The 20,392-nt window shown below is 64.2% G+C and overlaps 2 protein-coding genes across 6 annotated transcripts; both read right to left on the minus strand.

Moving 5' to 3' along the window:
* Positions 1–2,914: 2,914 nt before the first annotated feature.
* On the minus strand, positions 2,915–8,339 carry LOC109256693 (sperm flagellar protein 1-like). Of its 2 annotated transcripts, XM_019432227.2 has the most exons (7): positions 8,082–8,339; positions 7,504–7,615; positions 6,315–6,465; positions 5,900–5,966; positions 5,466–5,553; positions 5,267–5,369; positions 2,915–3,287 (listed from the first exon to the last, which is right to left on the minus strand). In XM_019432227.2, exons 1-7 carry the CDS (start codon positions 8,221–8,223, stop codon positions 3,192–3,194), a joined length of 759 nt encoding a protein of 252 aa, XP_019287772.2. In that variant the 5' UTR covers positions 8,224–8,339; the 3' UTR covers positions 2,915–3,191. The 2 variants fall into 2 exon arrangements, with proteins under 2 accessions (XP_019287772.2, XP_053766079.1); XM_053910104.1 differs by lacking the exon at positions 7,504–7,615 and having other exon boundaries at positions 6,315–6,430.
* A 54-nt stretch (positions 8,340–8,393) lies between these two features.
* Positions 8,394–19,646, minus strand: ADAM8 (ADAM metallopeptidase domain 8). 4 transcript variants are annotated; one of them, XM_053910099.1, is made up of 25 exons: positions 19,437–19,645; positions 18,135–18,238; positions 17,191–17,267; positions 17,028–17,106; positions 16,862–16,938; positions 16,333–16,516; positions 15,920–15,982; positions 15,765–15,833; positions 15,437–15,606; positions 15,229–15,310; positions 14,779–14,927; positions 14,518–14,695; positions 14,227–14,316; positions 13,892–14,081; positions 13,734–13,815; positions 13,313–13,475; positions 12,785–12,862; positions 12,150–12,234; positions 11,724–11,858; positions 11,478–11,589; positions 10,914–11,073; positions 10,411–10,476; positions 10,191–10,241; positions 9,363–9,443; positions 8,394–8,951 (listed from the first exon to the last, which is right to left on the minus strand). In XM_053910099.1, the coding sequence occupies exons 1-25, from the start codon at positions 19,477–19,479 to the stop codon at positions 8,901–8,903; spliced, it is 2,619 nt and encodes an 872-aa protein (XP_053766074.1). In that variant the 5' UTR covers positions 19,480–19,645; the 3' UTR covers positions 8,394–8,900. The 4 variants fall into 4 exon arrangements, with proteins under 4 accessions (XP_053766074.1, XP_053766075.1, XP_053766076.1 ...); XM_053910100.1 differs by having other exon boundaries at positions 8,465–9,154; XM_053910101.1 differs by lacking the exon at positions 10,411–10,476 and having other exon boundaries at positions 8,465–8,951; positions 19,437–19,646.
* Positions 19,647–20,392: the final 746 nt, after the last annotated feature.

The following is a 20,392-nucleotide window of genomic DNA, read 5'->3' on the forward strand; positions in this document are numbered from 1 at the left end:
TTCTAGGGCTACATGGGAAACGGCACCTGGCTGGTGTCACTCACGCATGATGTTTATCATACAGCCTGTTTCGTCATCAAGGCGTCACGGCCAGGCTTTCCACACGGCTCCTTGGAGTTGCGGCTCATCCAGGCCGTTGCCTTGAGCCACGGCGAGCAGCCGGCGGTGAGGCCACAGGTCACCTCCGCTTCCTGGTGGGGCTGCAGACCCAGGCGGGAGCCCACAGCCCAGCCATGCGCGACAGCCGCGTCCCATCTTGCTGGCCCTCTGCGGCAGCCCCCGAGGTGTGTGTGCCCGTATCCAACCGGCAGCTCAGACCCCAGGTCCTGAGAGCCCTGTAGTCCCCTGGGGAGTACCCTGTGGCCTGGGTGGGGGCCTCCAGAACTGGGATGGGGACCCTCAGAGGGAATTGTGGCACTGTGCTAGGGTCCTACCTCCCCACAGAAGGATCCAGAAGCCTCTTGGGGCTATGTTGTGCTGGCCTGACCATGAGGTTGCTCTAGGGGCCCGGGGAAACAGAATGGGGTGGGGGGACCCACAGCGGCACCCTCATGTTTCACTTGTCATCAGCTTTGCGCAGGCCCTAAGGGAGCCCCCAACTCTGCAGCCTGTGGCACCTCCCATCACCTCCAGCACCTGCACCCCCAGCCACAAGCTCACCGGGGAGGGCCTGAGCGGGCACAGGTGGTCTGCTCTCTGCAGGGGCTCCACCCCCACCCCACCTCCAGACCTGGGGGCCCACGTGGAGTGCCTTGGACGACACCCCAACCCCACAGAAGAGACGCAAGCTGGTCACAGGAAGTCCTGTGACATCACAGCCACCCAAGATCATGGGTGCTGCCGAACCAGAGGGAGCCCCCAAGGGTGCCCTCACTGGAGCTCCAGTTTGGGGGTCTTTGCTGGGGAAGGGCTTCCCATACATGGTAGCCCAGGATCCAACACAGGCTGGAGGGGCGAGTGGGAACCCGAGGGCCTGGCTTCACAGCTTCCCCCATCACTGTCCGGCCCAGGCCTGAGTCAGCTCCACCCACAGCGAGGAACTCAGAACCTACTGCCGGAACCCGTCAACCTGTCCACTAGGTCTGCCATCCGGGGTGTACGTGGTGGGGAAAGGGTGTCCCTCCAGGAGCTGGGCTAAGCCAGAGGGTGGCTTTGGGCCCTTGCACCAGAGATCTGGCCCGATGTGCCCCTGGGAACCCGGACCCTCACCTCGGGTGGTTCAGCCTGTGCTGGTGGCACAAGGCTGAGCTGCTCCTTCAGCCAGGGTGGGGCCCTCACCCCCCACCCAGAGGTCTCCCTGCCTTGTGCCCCCCTGGCCCCTGGTCAGCCCCCTGCCTCTCCCCTCAGCCGTGGGGCTGACCCTCTCGAGGCTGCAGCCGAGGTCCAGCCCACAAGCCCATCTGCAGGCCAGCAAGCTGGGCCTGTGTTTGGGGTCCTCATCTGCAAGCGGCCCCCACCTCCAGGCACCAGATGCTCAGGGCCCACTCCCAGGTCCCTGCGGGGGACAGGTTCCCGTCAGGGCAAAACCGTCACCTCCAGCCACGCTCCCCCCGGCTCCAATCTCCGCCTCGAGCCCTTGGGGCCACCTCTACCGGTGAGCATGTGGGTGTGACCAGGCACACACACAGCCCTGCTTCATCAAAGGACCAGCCTCATGAGTGAGCACGTGTCCGCACACGTCTGGGCCCTGGAGCACATCGGCAGTCCCCCCGCTGTCCCCCCGAAGCAGCAGAGTGCAGAAGCACCCCCCGACGCACACACATCCTGGCTCCCGCAGGGGCCCGGGCAGGAGCAGGCCTGGGGTCTAAAGCCACCTGGGCCTGTCCCGACTCAGGCTCCAGGCCATGGGAGCCCCCATCTCTGGGCAGATTTTCTGGCTCCTGCCGGACACCAGGAACAAGCAAGTGACATCTGTAGCCCAGATGCCCACAAGTGGTGGGGTCTGGACCCTTGAGCAGAAGCCCCCCCCCCCAACTGAGCTGTGAACGCCCCCACACTGAGGTCTAGGAGCCTTACTACTTGAGGCCTGGACCCCCCAAACCCTCGTGCTCCAGGGGCAGGCTGCACGGGAGACCTCCGAGACTGCCACTCCCAGGCCCTTCTGGCAGCAGAGGGCTCTTCCAGAACGGCTCCCCTCCTGGATGTATGCCCCCCAACCCCTCACTGCCCCAGCCCACCTTGGGGCCCTGGTTGCTGGCCAAGACCACTTGACCCAGGAGTCTCCACGTGCCTCCTGGCTGGGGAGCAAATCCTTGGCCTCAGTTGTGCTTCTAAGCAGTTTAGCCCCAGTTCTCTCGACAGTAGCCTCGGACCCACCCTCTGAGCCTGAAGCCCTGACCCGTGCGTGCTTCAGTGGCTTCAGAGGCCAAGAGACATGCTGTCTGACTCAGGGAGGCATGGGCTGTCTGACTCAGGGCTCTGCTGACTCTCAAACCCTGGAGGTGGTTTGTGGCTTTGACGCAGCTTCCTGAGTCCCCGAAGGGGCTCGGGACCCAGAAGCCGGCGGGACAATGCAACCCCCTGCCTGTCCCCTCCAGCGTACTGCCCCGAAGTCCCTGACCCAGGGACAGGGCCCCACGTGCAGGAAGAGGGTCTATCCCATGGGGAGACGGCCACGGCGATGCTGGGTCAAGTTCCAGCTCCATCCTGACCCCCAAACTCTCCCAAGCAAAGTGCAGGAACCGGTCAGTCCATCTGGGGGTCTCTGCAAGGCACCCCGACCCAGCGCCTGCACAGCAGCTCGGATGGCCCTTCCCGACACATGGAATCTTCCATGAGACTTGGGTTTGGCTGACACAGGATGTTGCTGGCTGGCCCAGCCACCCCCCTCCCCTGCCACTACACCAACGCAACACCCTACAGACCGGAACTTTCTGTGCTCACAGACACAATGAGGACAGGACACCTCAGGGGCTCAAGGGAACGAGACCAGGTCTTCATATCCAAACAGGTCTCTGGGGTGGGCTGGAACCCCCGGCCTCCACTGCGTGGATGTCCACACACCAAGGCCCCCTGAAGCACTCTGTACATGGGTGTCCCCGCTCTGCGCCTGCTGGACAGCGCACAGCCACAAGCAGAAGGACCCCTGGTCTGGGGGAGTTCTGTGTGGGCCCGAGTCCAAGGTCTAGTGGACTTGGGAGGGGTGGCCCCTCGAGCCTCTCGGAGGAGCCTTTCTCCGCTGCCACTCTTGGTCACTGGGGCTCGCCCCCGGCTCTCGTCAGCTCTCCAATCCGCTGGTCCTTCAGCTTTACCAGGTGCTCCAGCCTGACCACCTTCATCTGCAAAATCTTCAGGAAAGCACACGTCTCCGAAAGCAGCACGCTGGGTGCCAGAGCTGCGTGGCCAAGCGTTCGGGGCTCCCAGCAGTAGCACAGCGTGAGGGAGGGCGGGACGTGAGAAGAAGGGGGGTGGTTATGGGAGGGGCTGGTTTTCCTGCCTCACCCTTTCTGGAGCACTCCTGGCTCCCGGCTGGCCAGAGCTGGCAAGGCCTCTTGGAGCCCCCCAGCCTGTCCCCTCTGCAAATGGAAAAGCCTTGCCTGGTCCCCTGGCAGGTTTTCAGAGCATGCTTGCGGAATTAATGTTGACTGAATGCATGCACTGCATCTGGGGAGCGTGTGCAACGTTTATTTCTACAAGTTAATAGCCAGGGGCGCCTGAGGGGCTCCGCCGGCTGAGCTCTGCCTTCAGCTCAGGTCATGATCTCACGGTTCATAAGTTCGAGCCCCACGTGGGGCTCACTGCTGTCAGCGCAGAGCCCGCTTTGGATCCTGTGTCCTGCCCCCCTCTCCTTGTGCTCTCTCTCTCTGTCTCTCTCTCTCAAAAATAAATAAATAAATAAATAAATAAATAAATAAATGAATGAATGAATGAATGAATAAATAAATAAATAAATGTTAAGAGCCTAAGGGTGACTGGCTGGCTCACTCAGAAGAACAGGTGACTCTTGATCTCAGGTTCATGAGTTCGAGCCCCACACTGGGTGCAGAGTTACTTAAATAAATAAAACTTAAAAAATAAATAAGTTGAAAAAACAAGAAATAGCCAAGCAAACGTTCTTGGGCGCGTGTTCGTGCAGGAGGAAGCACCAGGCTCCACACCCCCTCCCTAGGCTGTCCTGCCTGGGGTGCCCTCCCGAGCCACGTCACAGACCTTCCCTGCTGGAAGCACAGACCCTGCCCGAGCAGCCCAGAAAAAGGAAATAGCTGGACGTGAAAAACCGTGTCTGCCCCCAAACTCCAAAGTGAGGTCAACGGCGTGACAGCCCATGCCCCAACTAAGGACAGATGGCTCCGGCCGGTCAAGGCGGGCAGCTGGCGTCTCAGCCGACGAGTCCCTTCCCTGCTCGCTGGACAGCGTGGGCCAGCACGCCGCGGCACGCCATCATCCCCTGCAGCCGGCTACGGTGGCCCCACGCCGACACCAGGCCACACGCTGACCAGCGCAGTCCACTGTGACGGATGTCCTGCTCCAGCTGACACGGGGGGCTCCTGCCGGCCCCGCAGCTGCTGCTCCCAGGACCCCCCGCACCCCCCGCCCCGAGTCTACTCTCTCTCACGGGGACAGCGTCCGACCGTGCCGAGTGCGGCCACCTTCCCTCCAGGCGCCCTACAGTGCAGCAGTCAGGATCCACCGTGCCACGGGTGTGGGCACGAGGGTGACCTCACCGCGGCAGCAGCTCCATTTCTGCTTATCACTTCCCTCTCTGCTGCCCTTTGGCAAACTCAAACCGCACGATGATATCACCTTCCTGCTTCCTCAAGAAAACAGCTCATCGACATTTGGGCATCCGCTAGGGAACTGCGCTGTCTTCACAATTCTTGACAGCCCCTTTCACGCTGAGACCCGACTGGGGTGGCCTGCACACCTCCCACCAGCCCTGCACTGACTCAGCCCTACTACCCGACTCAGTGCCCCCAGACCCTGGGCCTGCGATCCAGCACTTCTGGGTGGTGGCGCCTGTGACTGTCCACAAAGCCCCTGTGGGCTCCGAGGGCTGGTAACCGGCAGGGCTGGGCGGCAAGTCATAGGGGGCTGGAGGTCCACCATACCCCTCTGCGCTTCTGGGTATGTTTGGAACGTTCCATAATTAAGCTGTTTTCTAGACAATAAAACTAAACGCACGCTCTCCCAGCACTGCCAAACTTCATACTGAGTCCAAGTTTCAAGAAGGCGGGGGTGGGGGGCAGCACCTCCCCATAACGGTTACAACCAGTCCCTCCCCTTCCTGGGGGGTATCTGGGCATCTGGGGCACCCAGGTCACTGTACCTTGACCATCTCCTGCAGGAGGGCCAGTGCCTGCTCCTTTTCCTCCAGTAGTTGCTGCACTCTGGAGTCCAGGTGCCCCCAGGGTCCACCAGCTGGGTCCCAACTAGAAGGCAAACACCCAGCCTTTAACCCACAGGCTGGGGGGGTGGGGGGTGGGGTAAAGGTGGAACAGCAGACGGGTCAAGAGACAGGGGCCTACCCCGTGCACACACAGCGGCCTGTTTTCTCTGGAGTCCTCGGACTCTGTGGGGTCTTCGCACTGGAGGGCGCCATGGGGCCCGGCAAGCCTAAGGGGTAAGCAGATGTTTATCTGGGGTCCGCCCCCCTTCCCCCAGAAGATCCTGCCCCATGGCAGCACGTGGGGTGGGGGCAGGGCACGGAGCCCCAGAGGGCACCATGCAGGCACGGTCTGGCCTAGTTCAGCCAGATGCAGCCTGGATGTCCCTGAACGGCACGGCACCTGCGTGGGGTGTAGACAGGCCTGCGGGCCCCCCTTGGGAAGCTGCAGCCTGGGGGGCGTTGGGAGCAAGGATGCCCCTGCCCTCCCGGAGTGTGAACTCATCTCTGACGCAGCCCTTCGTGGAAGGCTCTGATGGGCCTCAGTTCTCCAAATCTGTGGATGTGGAATACTACCAGTGTGCGGAGAGGCGGTGAGCTCTGCCCATGGTCTGTCAGCAATCCCGCCAGAGGGTCCTGGGCCCTGCAAACATTTTAAAGGTCATATGGTAAGGGCAGGCCGAGGAGAGGCTGACCTTGTTCAGACCGGGGGTCGGGGGTGGCAAACGGGAGTGGAGAGAGCCCGGGCTGGGCTGGCCTGGGCGGGAAAGATTCTGCACAGGGAGTTATCATGGCCCTGGTGGGTGAGGCTGGGAGGCCTGAGGGCTCCAGAGGGTTGCAGGTATCTGCGGTCCGCAGGCCAGGGCCGTGGGGACCAGGGCCTTCATCACCACCTGGTTCCTGATTTTACTATCGTGACAGATAACTGGGTCACATCCCAGCACGACAAACACAGCAGGGTCAGAGACCATACAAAGGTACCAACACGTACGGCCGGGTCAAGCAGGTACTGGTGGGCAGCACCATCCGTCACTTTTTCTCTCAGTGCACACAAGATGGGCTCGATGGCTCCGGGCGTGTTGGCCACCACCTTTCGGATATCCGTCTCTGAGACCCACAAACGCAGCTTGTGAAAGACTTTCCTGCGAAGGAAGCGGGGCCACAGCCCTCAGGGTTGCACCTGTAGGGCCAGGCGGGGGGTCTGGCTTTCCTTGGAGGGGAGAGGCTGGGACTGGAGCCCCTTCTTGCCCTGCACCCAGAGGAGCCCAGCAGCCATCTTGCCCCCAGCTGTCCCCTCTGGGACCAGAGCAGTCAGGCCAGGGGTGTCCCAGCCTGGGCCTCGCAGCAGGGCTCGCCTTCTGGGCTGAGTGCCCCCTGGCCCTGCGAGGAGGTCCTGCTGGTTCCCCTCCAAGGTGCTCAGAATTGGGACTTGACACACACTGCTAGAGCCACTGACCTCTTGTGTCCCTGGAGTTGAGCAGTGGCCTCTCCCTGCCTCCCCATCCCAGCACAATCTGCCCAGGTCTCAGCCCTGTGCTCCCTCTAGCCCTCCGGGCTCCGAGCCAGGTCTGAGCCACGTGGTGGCCTTGGCCTCCAGAGTCCCTCCAGAGTCTCCGGGGAAGCCTGAGCTCCCCTCCCCATCCAGCCTCAGGGGCTAAGGGACTCTGCAGCCTGCTCCCCACTGCACCCCTAGGTCACCCACACCTCACTCTGCTCTCATTTTCTCAGGGTCCTGGTCCTTCATATCACTCGTTACAACTGATGCTAGTTACATCTCCTTATTTATCTGTCTCCCCACTGTACTGCCAGCCCCATGGAGACAGGGGCCCATTCACTTCAGTGTCTCCAGTGCCTGGAGCAGAGCCGGCCGTCCACCTGCAATTTCTGCGGAGTCAGGAAGTGAGAGGTGTGGTCAGCAGGAGCCTGACTGACGCCCTGCTGAGTGGCTCTCAAGCTGACTGGTGCCGGCCAAGTCCTCTTGGGCGGAAGCCCCTGGGAGTCTGTGCTGATGGGGAGACCCCAGGGGACAGGGGGACACACACGGACAGGGAAACAGCCCAAGAGCTTGTCCCAGAGCCCAGGAGGGTAGGGGAGAGGCCGCCCACCCAGGCCAGCCTTGAGGGGAGGGCCCTCGCAGAGCAGGGGCTCGGATGCGACAGGCAGGGAGGCGGGAAGCCTGCCTGTTGAGGATGCTCCAGTTGCTGAGTTTCTGGTCAGTGTTGCAGGTGGGGACATAGTTATGCAGGTCCACGAGCCGGGGGCGGAAGTGCTTCACGATCTCTGCCAGCATCACTGGAGGGGGCAGGGGGTGCAAGGTGGGCTGCCCTGGCGAGCTTAGCGCCCCTCCTTTCCTTACACATCCGTCTCCCATGGCAGGAGAACCGGGGAGGGCCCTCGACCTGGGGGAGCGGTCACAGGGGCCTCCGGAGCAGGGTGTGGGTGCCCCAGGGGGGCGGGCTAGGAGCCGGCCTGAGGTCGGAGGAGCTGCTGGAGGGAACCCTGAGGCTGCCCGCATCCTCCCCCAGGAATGCTGAAAGGCGAGGGGACCTCCCCCCAAAAGGCGGCCCCTCTCGGCCACATTCATCCTCCTCCAGGGGCCGGCAGTGCAGCCGTCCTGCCCCTCCATTCCACGGCGCCCGTCACGCCCCCCGCTCTGGTATCTTCCTTCCTTTCGGGGAGCCTGCTGACGGCCGGCCAGGCACCCCCCAAGCCCCCTGCCCGCACCCCCGGCGGTCCCCGGCTTCTCCCCGGCCCTCACCGCCGTCGCTGAAGTCCCGGGCCAGGTGGCGCTTGGGACGGCTGAGCGGGAGCCCGTCCAGCCAGGCGCAGAGGCCGCGGAGGTCGCCGGGCGGCAGCGGCGGTGGCGAGGCCCGCGGGGTCGGCCCCGCTGCGCCCAGCATGGCTGCGGGACCGGCTGTTGGGGCGGTTGCCGGGAGACGGCGCCCAGGGGGGGCCTGGGGCCGGAAGGGGAGGGCCGTGGGGGGTCGCCAGCCACGCCCCCCGGCCGGTACCCTGGGGGCGGCGGACTTCCGGCTAAAGTCTGGGTGGGAGAAAAGGTAGGATTTTGGCGTTTTCCGTTTCCAGTGTTCATTTTATTTTAACAAGCACAGGGCCCTTACGTGTTATCAGTTGAATTCCACGTTATTGAGCACACACTCTTTCATCGATTTAATAAGAATCTCGCGTCATTGAGAACTCGATCAATAACTGTCATAAAATACACACTTTTCATTGCGGTTTCGGTTGCAGGCGCGCCAGGGGCCTCCAGAGCAGCAGCGGGGGCCGCAGGTGCCTCTCGGGGTCCCGGCCCTGCCAACTCTGTTGGCACTTCTCACAGCGGACCCGGCCCCTCCGAGGGCGAGGGCGGAGGGCAGTGAGCCCGGAGGTGGGGGTGGGGGGAGCGCGAGGATCCGGGCAGGGGGCACGGCGGGCGGGGTGGGGGTGGGGGTGGAGAGCGAGTCCGGCCCAGTTAGCAGTTCTCACAGCGATCCGGCCCCTGGGACAGAGAGCGGGGCAGGCCCGGTCCCTTCAACATGAAGGACATCTGCCCCGCTGCGGCGGGGGCCTGGCACCCGAGTCACCTTCTCTGCACCGGTGGCTTCAGAGCAGCCTTGGGACCGACTACGCCCTGGGAGGAGGAAAAAGAACCGATGCCGAAATCCACCAGCTTCGCCAGGAGCACAACTTAATCTCACTTCCTTTCACATTTCTTAAGATGCAGGTCTCGGCTCATGCAACATGCAGTGGCTCCGGTGCAGTGACAGCAGTGAGGGCCGCAAGCCATAAGACCGACAGCTGACGTCTTGTAGCCGTTAGACTTTCTCACTTGTACTAACAGGAAGAAAAGGCAGACTCGCAGCCGGTAGGAGTGGTGGTCAGGGAAAAGCCCGCCCTCTGACCGAGTATAAAGTGGGTGTTATATCTACGGCCCCTAACTTTTCCTTTCCTCGGACAGGGACAGTGTCGGGACAGTGTCAGGGCAGTGCGGTGGGGGAGAGGCTCACCCTGCTACCCAGAGCCCTGGGTGTGAGAGGCTCACCTGTGGCGGCGGTCCAGGATGGGCTCCTCCAGCCCCAGGCTTGACCGGTGGCATCGGGGGTGGGAAGATCGGCTTGACAACCTGGAGGACACAGCAGACGGTGGACACCATCTGACAGCCCCTTGGTGCAAAGCTCCCCAGGTCTGCCCTGCTCCTGTGCACCTTGCAGAGTGCCCCCAACCCGTGGCTGCCACCGTGGGCAGCATGAAGCCCAAACGTGGCAGAACCCCATTCCTGGGCCCATCACCACCTCCCCCTCTCCCTCGACATCCCTGCCCCCACCCCTCCCAGCCCAGTGTTTCCCAAGAAAAGCTCTTAAATTGCCAGAAAGTGGGTCTTGGGAAGTTCAAAAGCCAAGAATTCACTAAAACTTGCATCTGTGTGCTGGTCAGGTTCAGGAGGAGGCCTGGGGAGGTAGGGGTGGGCACTGGTCACCCATCCCCAGGGGAGACCCTGGGTGTGCCGTTCCCAATCACCACTCCTTGGCCAGAAACCTTTCTGTCCCAACTGCCCCCGTTTTCCTGTCAAAGTCCCTCCTGAGGCTATTTTTGCAGCTTTACTCTAAGTCTAAAGTTAGTTTAAAAAGTTACAAAGAGAAAGAATCTCCATCAAGCAAACGCCACAGTAATGGTTGCTGCTGGCAGGCCCACGGACAGACACAGACACGGGGGTCACAGTGGAAGGAGTAATCGACTATGTATCTCAGAGCATCTCCAGACGTCAGCTCCAAAGGGACGCCAAGGGCTTTACGCAGAGAAACCGCAGACACTGGCCACGGAGCCCCTGCCACCAGCGAGGGGCACAGGTGTAGCTGGGGGAGGCTCTCACCTGCTTGGACTTCAGTTCAGGGAGGGGCTTGGCAGGCGGAGCAGGTCTGAGCTGGTGGGAAGGAGGGGCAGTGATCAGACTAGGCCCGAGCTCGCCTACCTAGGCCCCAGGTCTAGCACTCGTGCTGTCCCTCCGGGCTGGGCCATCAGCCCTCCTGAGATCCCTGCCCACCAAATCCAGTCCCCAGATGGCCTGGCTGCACGGGCCCACCGCTGCTCACCTGGTCTGGGGGCGGCCAGGTGTACACAGGAACTGTGGAGGGGGGTTTGGACGTGGCAGCTGGAGGCTGGAGGGAACGGACAGGTAGCCTGGGTCTCACAGGAGGGCTCCTGCCTCCAGCTGCGCTCCCAGCGCAGGACCCAAGGTTCCCGCCCCTCCCAGAGGAAGAATAAAGTGTGCGTGGAGGGCTCTCCCTCACCCCGCTGCTCAGCAAGGCCTGAGCCCGGCTGGGCCTCCCATGCTCCCTTTCCTCAGCCTTGTAGGGGGCTCGGAGGAGGTGGACAGCAACGGAGGGGATCTGGGCCTTAACACCTTCTGACTGACCGTGCAGAGGCCAAGAGTCTCAGGTTCAAGTTCAAGCTCCAGTTCTGTCACTGGCTCACGTAGGTTCTCAGACTGCAGGCCCTAAAGCCTGCCTCTGCTCTGCGGGCCAGCTCTAAGCCCTGTTGTGAGGGATGGGGTGGCCTCCAAAGCCCATCGGGGACAGTGGGATGCAATGCTTACAGCAGGGGGCGGCTGCTTGGGGGTCGCCCTGGGGACCGCGGGCCTGGCGGGCTGGCTGGGGTGGTGGGGGGGGCCCGGAGCCCCACCCTTGGCTGGCACACCGCGCCCCTCGTGGAACAGGGGGTTGGAGAGCCCAATGGCGGTCTTGGGTGCTGCAGTCCTGGGGAGAAAGCAAGACTGGTCAGTGTGTCCTGGCCTCAGGGTCTGACCCAGGGACCCAGGGGCTCCTGGCGTGTCCTGCACCCAGCAAAGTGGGGTGAGGTCACACGGCAGCTCGGACCCTGGCTGGTACGGGCCGGCTTCTGCAAGCCCACGTCATCCCACGTGTTCCGGTGCCAGCAGAGGTTGAGGGGTTGTGTGGGGGGACAGAGGGGCAGACCATCCACCTGTCACCAAAGGTCATCACCTGTTCCCCCCACCCAGTGAGAGGCAGAGGCCCCAAAGCCCTCTCCGGGAAGGGCTATGTTTCTTCTTCCTCAAACAGCAGCGGGCATTTCCCAACTGTGAGCAGAAGGTCTCCCTGCACATGACAACGTGTGTGTTGCAACCCCAGAGCAGGCTCACCCCCAAGGGTTGCGGCCCCAGGCCTTTCGGTAGATGACTGCACCTGCCAGGAGGGCCAGAGCCACCAGGAGCACCACAGGCACCAGCACGACCATCAGGAGGCTCCTGGACCCTGGAGGGGTGCACAAGGCCAGATGTCAAGAGGGTAGTGAGGGCTGGGAGGGCCAGTGAGCCCAGAACCCTGGGACCCTCCCTAGAGCCCAGGGCCTGTCTGAGGACCCTCAGCACAGAGACCCAGTACATTACAACAGCACTCCAGGCTCTCAGATGATGAGTTGGAGGGCTTAGTGGTAGCTGGCCCCGGGCCCACAGTGACATGAGCCAGGTCTGGCCAGGCCCTGGAGGGGGTGGTGCTGTGGCCGGCTACACGCACAGTGGTTGCTGCAGAGGAAGACACGGTGGCAGTGGGGGCCCACAGACTCAGAAGGGGGCTGAGGACCCGGCAAAGGGGCTAGCGCTTCCTGTCACTGCTCCTGTGCCCTCCCTCTAGGATGGGCCTCTCGTCTGTCTCACTGGGGCCCAGGTGGCCACACAGGCCCAGAAAGCGTGGGGTTGAATCTAACAATGCCCGGAGGGACCTGTGGGCACATGGTGTCCTTGTCAGCCCTGCCCATGTGGTCTGGACCCCGTCAGGTTGTACAGACGTGCGGGCCCCAAGGCGGCCGGACGTACCTGTGTGCACGGAGGGCAGCAGCTCTGTGCAGTGGGGTGGTGCCCAGCCCGGGTGGCACTGGCACTCCTCCTTGTGGTTGCACACCTGGGGGTGAGTGGGGGTCAGGGCCAGGCCTCAGGCCCAGGAGGGGCTCTGCCGCGGCCCCCACTGATGGAGGACAGGCCGAGCTCACCCACGAGCTGCCACGACCAAGGCCGAGGGAACATGCTGACAACAGAGGAGGGCCCTGCTTCCCAGCACCGCAGGCGCGGGAGGCGCAGGCCGGGCAGCTTCTTGTGGGCTGTTCTCGGGGCCCACCCCCAGGCCTCCCTGAGACGGGAGCCCCCGAGGGGGGCGCTCCAGCCCCTTGTTTCAAGCTCTGGGTCCCAGCATCACCACACAGGTTACTGAGAGCTGACCACAGTAGCCACATTCCACAGCGGGTCATTTCAACCACAAGCAGCCCACAGGTTCCCCAGCACGACTGCCCTGGGCCTCTGCTCACATGGGACGCCCAGATCCCCACCAGCTCAGTCCCTCGGCTGCTGTTCAGCCCCCGGGCGCTGGCCCTGTCCCCTGCTCATCTTGAGCACCGCCTACCAGTCTCCTTCAGCCCCAAAAGGCAGGTGGCGGGATGTCCCGTGGACTCACATACCCCATGGTTGTTGCACTGGGCGGAGCAGTTTCTGGACCTGTAAACTTGCAGGTGCTCGCAGCGTCCTTTCCAGCAAATCTGGAGGGCAGGGAGTGTCTCCTCGGGCAGCCATTCTAGGGCTGCTTCAAGCCCCTGTACCCCAACTTCTAACGTCGGCTGACGCTGCCCCACAGCCTGCCCGGTGAGCTTTGGGGGAGATTGGCTGTGGTCCCGGCATCCAGGCTTGGTGTATATGCCCTCTGCCAGCTGGCCGGCCAGCCCACCAGGGCCAGAGGACTGGCCCCACCCTTCTAGGGGTGCGGTGGGTGCCTTGGGGGGACTTGCCCAAGAGAAAGGTGAACAAACCACACGAACAAAGGACAGAGTCCCTGCGCACAGTCCTTGGGTCACAAGTTTAGGACCTGTGGGTCTAGCAGCCTGACTGCCATGTGGGACACGTCCAGGCTCACAGCCCTCAAAATCCCCTAAAAGCTGCAGCCAGCTGATGTGCCCTCCAGCAAACGGGGTCGGGGGGCTCTGGGCGCTCACCCTCTCCTCGCCACACTTGGTGCCTTCAGGCACTGGCTCGTAGCCAACACCTTCCTCCAGGACGAGGGCCTGGCAAGCAGCCGAGGAGGAGGTGAGGGTGCAGGAGCTCTGCTCTGGGGGTTTCTGTCCCCCCTCACAGTACAGGACGCCACATTTGTTGACCCTGTGCAAGAGGAACATGCATGCTCTGCTGGGTCTCCTGTCTGGTGCGTGCTGACCGCACCCCCCTTAGGAGGACCGGGGGAGCTGCGGGAAACGAGGTCCAGAACCCTTGGACAGGCTGTGGGGTCCACTGATGGGTACTCCAGCGAAAGGCAGGCTGGGCCCCCCGGAGAACCCCCTGACTCGGTCCCCGGGCAGCCCTGCTCACAGGGACATCCTGTGGTCCCGGACCCAGGGCAGTCAGGCTACAACCGCTCACCTGCTGGGGCCAAGGGGGATCCCGCCCTTACAGTCGGGCGAGATGCTGTAGGTGTAGCATCTTTCCACGGCAACCCGTGAGCCTGTGGGGGCAGGAGGAGGTCAGTCCTCCCGCTCAGGACCCGCGGCCGCCCGTGGGCCTGGGGTCCCCTGCCTCACCTGGCCCCCACAGGTCCTGGCACCTCTGGGCCAGCGTGGGGCAGGCTCCGTTGTAGCAGTAGCCCCCCGGGCAGGGTGTGCCGTTCTCCTGGAAGGCGTCCTCTGGGCACCCCGGCTGCCGGCCGTCACAGTGCTCCTCAAGGTCACACGCGTCCTTTGGGTGACGGCACAGCTCACCGGCGGGTGTCACCTGCCCGGAAGAGCAGAGCTCACCTGGGGAACACAGGCCCGCAAACAGACCCGTGCCTCCCGCGCTGGCAGGCAGGTACCCGGGGCCCTTCCCACCCGCTGACCTGCGGGCACAGCCGGGCTGGAGCAGGAGGTGTCACACTCACCCTGCACTCCCGGCAGCAGGCGCCCTGTGCACACTCGGCCCCGTGGGCCAGCTGGCAGGTGGTGGCGTTACAGCAGGGGTTCCGACAGTCCTGGAGGGCAGGGCCGGACACAGCAAAGGTCAGAGCGGGCTCCAGGTGGACCCCAGGACCCCCTCCCCAGCAGCCCCTGCGGGTGGTGACGGGTGTCAGCGAACAGGAGCGTTTTCTGCCGTGTGGCTGTGGCGCGCAGGGCACCTGGTGGGTCAGGCATGGACGCCCCCGCTTGCAGGACGGAGACGGGGGCCTGTGTACCTGGGGTGGGCCGCAGTCACACTGCTCCCCACGTTCCACGAACCAGTTCCCACACACGGGGTCGCCCACCAGCCGGCCAGAGTCTGGGGCGTTGTCCAGGCAGCCCGTCCGGGGCTTCTCCACGAACAGCTCCAGGTCGGCACGGCTGCACTGGCTGAACATTCTGGGGAACTTGACGCTGGGGGAGGGGGGTGACTCTGTCAGGGGGTGCAGGTGGGGGGCACTGGGACACCCCGCTCCGCAGGCAGACCTGGGCCTCACCCGATGCTGGCCGCCATGACGCAGCCGCCACCTTCCCGCGGCACGGGACAGTAGCAGCCTTGAATGTTCTCGTCATGGGCCATGCCCAGGTTGTGGCCCATCTCGTGGGCCATGGTGGACGCCACACCGATGGGGTTCTGGTGGTGGTCCTACAGGGAGAGGCTGTGCTGGCTGGTGCTGCCTGCACCACCCCCACCCCCACCCGCGCCCCACCCCACTGCCCCAGGTAAGGCTGGGTGCTGGGCGCGGCCTCCTGCCAACCACGCTTCTCAAAGCTCCAACCCATCCTCCAGGGGAGGTGGCCATCCAGGTGTTCCAGCCCATGTGGATGGCTCGGGGACGAGCATGTGGACCTAGGTCCCCGGGGCTCCCCTTCACGCACTCCGCTCCAGCTCTGAACCGGGCTCCCCACCCAGAAGCCAGCAAGCCTAGGCCAGATTCCCTGCACACCTGGTTCACAGCCCCTGAGCCCCGGGAGCACATGGACGACACCTTGGCCAGTCCCACGGTGGTCCCGGTGAAGTCGACCCCGCTGGAAACAAGAGGCGTGCGTGGACGTGGATGCCCTGAAAGCCGCCTCCCTCCCGCGTGCCCCTCGTTCTCACACAGCCCTCCCTGGCTGCAAGGGCCCAGCTCTCTGCGTCCACGGCCCACATACGTGATCAGCTGCGCGTTGTCGTGCTGGTAACGCCCCGCCAGTTTCTGCGCCCGCCAGGTGAGGAAGTTCTCCAGCGTGGTGTCGGCTTGGGAGCTCACGTGAATCCCGTCCCTGTGGTTCCAGATCTCCAGGCCCACCAGGACCACACGGACATTGAGCTCCTGATAAAGCTTCGGGCAGAGAACCCCTTGGTCAAGCTCAGGGACAGCAAGGGCCAAAGACACAGAGGCCACTCCCTGCTCACCTAGCCCACGGTCCCACCTGCTGGCCGTGCCCCCCCATCTCTACAACCAGGGTTTCTACTGAGCTGGGAGGGAGCAGCCCCCACCTTGTCCACATGGTTCACCACCTCCAGCACCCGCCTGCGTACAGCCTCTCTGCTCCCCAACAGCTGGAACTGAAGGACGGCAGACCGTCAGGTGCACGCAGCCCGCTGGCCTGCCCCAGCCCCCGCCCCCGCCCCCGCGCCCCACCCCGCACTACCTCTGTACTGTCCGTGACCACGTACAGCTCCACGTAGCGGGTTTCCCGGGGCAGCAGCCAGTTCTGGGGGCACAAGAAGCTGGTGAGCTGCCCCAGCCACCGCCCTGCCGACCGAGGCCCAGTCTTCACATACCGACCCTGTCCCAGGGACCTGGAGCTGGCACCGGCCCCCTGCTCACTCCTGGGGGGACCGTCCAGGAGGCTCCAGTGCAGACTAGAGCTATCTCTGCAGCTGCCGGTGGAGCCAGGTCCAGGCCCACTGGCCAAGGGGACGGCTCGGAGACACCCTGACTATGGGGATGGTGGACAGAACCCCCACTCAGCTTCAGCTGACCACACTGCAGTCTAGGGGACGCACAGCCCCAGCAGACGGGAGATGATGAAGCTGGTGGGGGGGGGGGGCGCCCGCTCACCCGGGGCCTGAAGGCTGCTGAGATCCGAGGCCCCAAGGCCTTCTCCAAGCTGGAATCGCTGACCCCGCAGGTCCCGGCCTTCTGCTGCAGGTGCTCTGCCTGGTACAGCGCATGCCGCCCCTCTTCACTGGCCCCATCCAGGGGCTCAATCAGATGGACAGTCGAGCCAGCCCGGAAAAAGCCCCTGAGGGCAGAAGGAAGCCAGCAGGTTCCAAATTAGCACATCCCCCCCACCCCATGCCCATCTGGGGAGGACAAACCCTTGCAGGACAGAAGGCCTCCTTCTGGTGCCCGAGGACACAGGCCCCCCAGGGAAGTGGTACACTGGGGACAGCACCCACAGCCCTAGGAGAGCTGCATAGCTTAGGGGACCCGTGACTTCTAACAGGACAGACACCCGTGTGCAGAAAGGCTGCCATGTGAAGCCCCGCTTTCCTTGGCCTCGGTTTACCTCCTTGGGGCATGTGGGGGAGGGCTGAGGCACTGATGTGCTGACACCCCCCTCCCCGGGTGTGCAATGCCCACCCACCTGAGGCCGGCACAGGTGCTGAGGCTGGCGGCAGAATGCTCGTGCCCCTCCACGTGGCCCTGGTAGAAGCAGTGATCCTGCAGGAGATGGGAGGGTAAGTGGTGCACAGCCCTGTGCTCCCTCTGCCCACCACCGTCCTTGGGGGGCGCCGCCCAGGGGCCTGTACCTGCCTCTGTAGCTGCTCCGTCACTTGGGAGCCGTTGGCCGTGCTGTAGGTCTCCGTGTAGCCCGAGCCCACCAGCTCCCTGGAAAAGAGCCACCAGGTGCTGGGGGCATGTGTGGGACCGGCGTGGGCGTGCTGAGACCCTGCAGGCCCGGCCTCCACTTACCTGTTCTTCCGCAAGTGCAGGGTGAAGTTGTGCCCTTGGGCCCCAAGGACATAGCTCACACTGTCCGGGTACCGGTCCTGAGGCAGGGGAGAGGGAGGGGTCCAGGGTGAGGGGTGTACCCCACCTCAAACCTGGGGGCAGTGGAGCTCGGCTGGGTGGGGATGCTGCCCAAGTCCGGAGTACTCTGAAACCTGAAAGACCCTCAGAGGAGGCCTCGGGGTCATTCAGAGTCAGGCCGGTATTAGGAGGTTGGGGCTCTAGATCTCATTTTCCCCATCGGTCCACACAAGGGTAATGACTGGGATCCCATTCCCCGGGAAGCAGGGGGAGGGGAGACAGAGACATGACCCTGCCAGGCTGCCCTTAGAACCACTGCAGCAGAGGAGGTGGGGGCAGGGCCCATGAGGGGGCACCCCAGGGGAGAGCCCCGGCGGCTGACCTCGCTGACCTTGGAACCGCCCCCAGGGTGGGATGAGGGCCCGGGGTGGAGGAAGGCTTTTCCCAGATACTGAGGTCAGGAGAGGGCGGTCTCCACACTCACAGGCACACCCACGTGGATTTTAAGAATGCCCCCAGGCAGCCTTGGGGAACCCCAGGCCAGCCCCAGATGCCTCACAAAGGTGTGTCACCATAAACACGCCTCTGGTGAGCCATCCCCTCTAGCCTAGGAGAGATTTGAGGATCCAGCCCTTGAGTGAAACTGGGGCGTGGCCAGGGCCAGCAGGGTTCCTGAAAGGCACCCCCACCCACTAGAGGGCAGGGCGAGGCAGGAAGTAGGAAGGTGAGGCCTGGGGGTGGAGGCAGTCCAGGAGGCCCAGGAGGGCTGTGAGCCCTCTCAGAAGCTCACCTGGCCCTCAGCCCCACAGGCTGCCTCTTCATAACTGGCTGGGCCCACTGGGAACTACAGGAGGGACCCCAGGCCAGCTTCCCTGGCTGAAACTTACCGAGTGGGAGGGCAGGGCTCGGCGAGCACGGGGTTGTGGCAGACGTTGGGGCCACACCACCTCGTACTGCTCCACATGGGGCAGGGGGACACTGGGGGCGGCCACTGTGGGAGAGAAGGGGGTCAGCAGGCCTGTGGTGGGTCTGTATCTCTGCCTCTGGGGGAGTCCTCTAGCAGCGCAGGGACCAGAGATTTGGAGACCCAGTTCTGCTGCCCAAGGACCAGGTGTCAGGTTCTGGGTTCAGAGGCCACAGGACCCTGCCCTGGCTGCCAGGACAGCTCCTCCCTCAGAGCCCAGGGCTGACCTAGACGTCCCCTCCCCTCCCTTGGGTCCAAGGGCGCACAAGAGCCCTCCTTGCCATCTCAATGTCTCCCATAATTGCGCCTAACTGGAGAGCCCACTGGCCTGCCTGGCAGGCCGTTCACCCAGCCCAAATCTAGAAGCTCCCAGGTATCCGACAACAAACAGCCCAGGGAGTGGGGGTGAGGCCCAGAATTGGAGCACCAGCACACCCTTTTCTGTGTCTCTCTCAAAGCGTTAGGCCAAGTGTTTCCATAAGCGTTATCTCGCAAACCTCCTGAAGAAAGGGGCCCTGCCTGCCAGAGAAATGACCCCCTCCAGCCTGGGGGGCTGGGACACCACCACACCCCAGCCCAGAAAGCGCCCAGAAAGCTCCCAGGAGCAGCCGTGAGGGCTGGGGCCAGTAGCACACTTGGCTTCTCCCCCCACCAGAGGTGGGTCCCCTGTGGGGGGGCGGGGTAGACTACCACCTATACCCAGCCCCAGGCCATTGCTCCTCGGTCCTCCCTTCCTTGCCACGCTGGGGAGTCCAGGTGGGAGTGGGCACTCACCCCAAGGCCCCGGGGTGGGTAGGCCATGGGGTTCTCCACCTTCCCCTGAATCCTTGGCGGGACCAGCGCTGGCGGGACCAGCGCTGGCGGGACCAGCGCTGGCGGGACCAGCGCTGGCGGGACCAGCGCTGGCGGGACCAGCGCTGGCGGGACCAGCGCTGGCGGGACCAGCGCTGGCGGGACCAGCGCTGGCGGGACCAGCGCTGGCGGGACCAGCGCTGGCGGGACCAGCGCTGGCGGGACCAGCGCTGGCGGGACCAGCGCTGGGGACACGCCCTAAGCTACTTCTCCCTGGTTCCCTTTTGAAGTTTCTGCCTGTCACCTGAGGGCTCTGAGCTGAGGGCTCCCTTCCAAGCGCCCAACCGCTGGGTCTGTTCCAGAGCTCGGCGGGGTGCAGACGGCCAGGGGACAGCCCCTCGCCTTGGGGACAGCCCCTCGCCCTGGCACTCACCTTGCAGCCACAGAGCGAACAGCGGGAGTCCGAGGCGGCGCATGGGGGACGCACACAGGCGTCCGGGGCGGGAACAGGGAGCGTACAGGGGGTCGGGGGTCCGGGGTCCGGGGTCCAGGGTCCAGGTCCAGGACACAGCGCGAACTGGGGACAGCCCCGCGCTCGAAACTCGGTCTGGCCGCCGCGCTCTATGCTGGAAGGGCCCTCCCCCGCCCCGGAGCCCAGCCCCCGGCCCGCAGCCTATCGGCCCCTCTGACGGCCGGAGGGGCGGGGCTTGGGCCTCCGCGGGGGGAGGCCCCCGTCCCCCGCCCGGACGGCGTCTACTCCTGGGCCCCAGGTGTCCACGAGGAGGGGGGCTCCCGAACGGCCTCTGGTGTCCACAAGGAGGAACGTCGTAAACGTGGACGGCACTAACGAAGGGGGCCGCGAACGGGCCAAGCCGGGCCCCCCCTTGCAAGTCTGCACCCTCCCGGGTGCAGGTGAGGAGCCCAGGCTCGTCCTGCAGCCTGGCGGCGGCTTGAGTAAGGCTCAGAGGTTGGGGGGTGCTCAGGTGCGGATGTGCCCTCGGACTTCCTGGAGAACAGAAGCCCACACGGGACCCAGTACCGCTTCCTGCCCTGCCGGCCCCCACGCTGACCTGGCCCCCCGGGCGGGCAGGCGCGGGGCGGAGGGAGGGCGGTCCCTGTCATCTGCCGCTAATCCAAGAGGGTTTGCCCTCAGCTCAGTGGCCCTGGAGCCACGTTCTGGACAGGCTTCCTGAAATGGTGCACATCAGTGCAAGTCCAAACCTTGGGCGAGGGTGTGGTGCCCCAGGCAGTCCCAGACCAGAGGTCAAAATTTCACAGCCCAGTAGTTCCCCCAAAGCAAATGGAAAGAAAAGGAAAAGCAGCAAGGGGTTGGCGGGCTTTGAGGCATCTTGGGCAGAGGTGGCGGCGGGGCCCGTGCCCCCGCGAGCA

This window comes from Panthera pardus, unplaced genomic scaffold (assembly GCF_024362965.1).
Source record: "Panthera pardus isolate Hobbes unplaced genomic scaffold, ASM2436296v1 HiC_scaffold_22, whole genome shotgun sequence".
Taxonomy (NCBI): Eukaryota; Metazoa; Chordata; class Mammalia; order Carnivora; family Felidae; genus Panthera; species Panthera pardus.

Excerpts from the sequence above, each read along its gene's own strand:
- LOC109256693 (XM_019432227.2), bottom strand. The coding sequence starts at position 8,223 with ATGCTGGGCGCAGCGGGGCCGACCCCGCGGGCCTCGCCACCGCCGCTG. Across the intron at positions 7,616-8,081 it reads CCGGGACTTCAGCGACGGCG|TGATGCTGGCAGAGATCGTG; the intron begins GTGAGGGCCGGG and ends TGCCCCCTCCAG. Across the intron at positions 5,554-5,899 it reads CACCGCCTCTCCGCACACTG|GCTTGCCGGGCCCCATGGCG; the intron begins GTAGTATTCCAC and ends CTTACCCCTTAG.
- ADAM8 (XM_053910099.1), bottom strand. The coding sequence starts at position 19,479 with ATGCGCCGCCTCGGACTCCCGCTGTTCGCTCTGTGGCTGCAAG. Across the intron at positions 14,317-14,517 it reads GTGACTGCGGCCCACCCCAG|GACTGTCGGAACCCCTGCTG; the intron begins GTACACAGGCCC and ends CCTGCCCTCCAG. Across the intron at positions 9,444-10,190 it reads CTGAACTGAAGTCCAAGCAG|GTTGTCAAGCCGATCTTCCC; the intron begins GTGAGAGCCTCC and ends TGTGTCCTCCAG.